Raw genomic sequence first — 1,842 nt, 5'->3', positions numbered from 1 at the left:
TACTTAATGATATGTCACAAGGAAACTATAAAAAAAATTCTAAGCATTTTTGTAAATATGTTTGTGGAAGAGGTTTATAAGATAAGAAATGAGTGAGAAATGCTGATACAGTACATATTTTATTGCAGTGATATTTTAAGGAAGAATTTCATTTGCAAGTATGAAATATATCAGGGGGTAAGTGAAAACTCTAAGCTGACAACAGTAGCCAAGGTTACCCTTTTTTTCTTTCCTAAGAAAAAAGGTTCGTGCAAATATTTAGAAGGCTTGAAATTATCATTTTAAGAAAAAAAACAAATATCATACAGTGAGTTTTGGGTCTACAGAGGAATCAAGATTAATTTACAGCCAGCCATTAAAATGCTACTCACCTGCATGTTATTCAAGAACAGAAAAATATGTCAATATACAAGAATAATGAAATGTTTTTATTTTCCGTTGTCTTGAAAACAATTACTAAAATGTAATTTAGGATTTTATTTCTCTAGCCTGGCTTCTCACTTGCATCATGAAGGTCATGGCACAGACATTAACTGTTCCAAATATCATTATCCATTGTTTATGTGCTTTCTAGGTTGGGTATATACCCTATATACTCTTTATGTTTTTCTCACTATCCCAACTGAATACTATTATATTCCCTGTCTCCCGACCCCTAAGTACATAGCCTAAGTCCAAAAGGAGAAAGCTGGATCACCTACTTCTTCCCGATCTATACCTTTTGTTGTTTCAGAAACAGTAAAAGATGACCTGCCTTCTCCATTACACTCATTGGTTTCAGCGCACACAGCAGCAAACAAAACCAATTTATGTGATGCCCGTGTCTTTATACTTCCACACTCTGGAACAAGCACACTTGCAAACAATCAGCTCGGGGAGTGTTAAAAGGCCCTCAAAAAATTAGGAATAATATCTCTAGTATAAAAGAATTCAAAAACATCCAGTTCCAAATAGTCCCTGAGCACACTGTTCATTCCAGCAAGAAGTCTCCAGAGAGGTAATGAATGAAAGGCACATTTTCTCCAACTTGAGCACCGCTGCATAGTACTAGAGACGGTACACTGGCCAGGCTAATCAAAAGTTCTAATTGATGACATTCCCCCCTTCCCAAATTGAAATCTTATATGCTGGAAAAATAATCTAATGGATGTAAACACAACACTTTCCACTAGAGGAGTGGCAGCTGGGGTACAACAACCCTTCCATGGAAGGTTCAGGAGTAAAAGATAGCTTCAAGCCTCCTCTTCTTCCTTTTCCAAGAAATCAGTCAATGTTTCACTGTCAACAGGAATTAATAAATACTCCACTCCATCAGTTCCCTAAAAGATGAAAGAATACTCTGTATGTTAGTCATTCAGAAGAGGTATTTGAACACTTCTATTTCAGGTTAAAGAAAAAATGGATTTGATTTCCTTGATGCAATGTTTTAAGTAAATATATAAGTATAAAAATTAAGGCAAAAGGGCACACAGCTATATATATTTAAATACACTGAGTTACAGTTAAACCACTTTATAGTGGAAAAGACGACTGACTGGAGGGTGGGTAGGAGAATACTATTTTCTTCTCTGTGCTTTAGATCCTTCTTTATTCACCTGCTCTGTCCAGACTCTGATTTCCCTTTCAGCAAGATCCTTCCCTATTGGTTTTTGTTTTTTTTTTTTTTTGAGACAGGGTCTCACTCTGTTGCCCTGCCCTGGCTAGAGTGCAGTGGCATCATAGCTCTCTGCAACCTCAAACTCTTGGGCTCAGGTGATCCTCCTGCCTGAGCCTCCTGGGTAGCTGGGACTACAGGCCTGTGCCACCACACCCAGCTAATTTTCTATGTTTTTTTTTTTTTTT

At 37.0% G+C, this 1,842-nt stretch overlaps 1 protein-coding gene across 1 annotated transcript in view; it reads right to left on the bottom strand.

Annotated features, from left to right (window-relative positions):
* Window positions 1–407: 407 nt before the first annotated feature.
* The window catches only part of ORC2 (origin recognition complex, subunit 2), a 52,594-nt gene continuing 51,159 nt past the window's right edge, over window positions 408–1,842 (bottom strand). Inside the window, exon 15 of the mRNA XM_012655150.1 lies at window positions 408–1,319. Coding sequence (XP_012510604.1) covers window positions 1,233–1,319 — 87 coding nt within the window. The 3' untranslated portion in view covers window positions 408–1,232. The remainder of the gene's footprint in view (window positions 1,320–1,842) is intronic.

This window comes from Propithecus coquereli, unplaced genomic scaffold (genome assembly GCF_000956105.1).
Source record: "Propithecus coquereli isolate 6110/MARCELLA unplaced genomic scaffold, Pcoq_1.0 Scaffold113, whole genome shotgun sequence".
Lineage (NCBI taxonomy): Eukaryota > Metazoa > Chordata > Mammalia > Primates > Indriidae > Propithecus > Propithecus coquereli.
The sequence above is the reverse complement of the archived record's forward strand: the minus strand, read 5'-3'. Positions and strand labels throughout refer to the sequence as shown.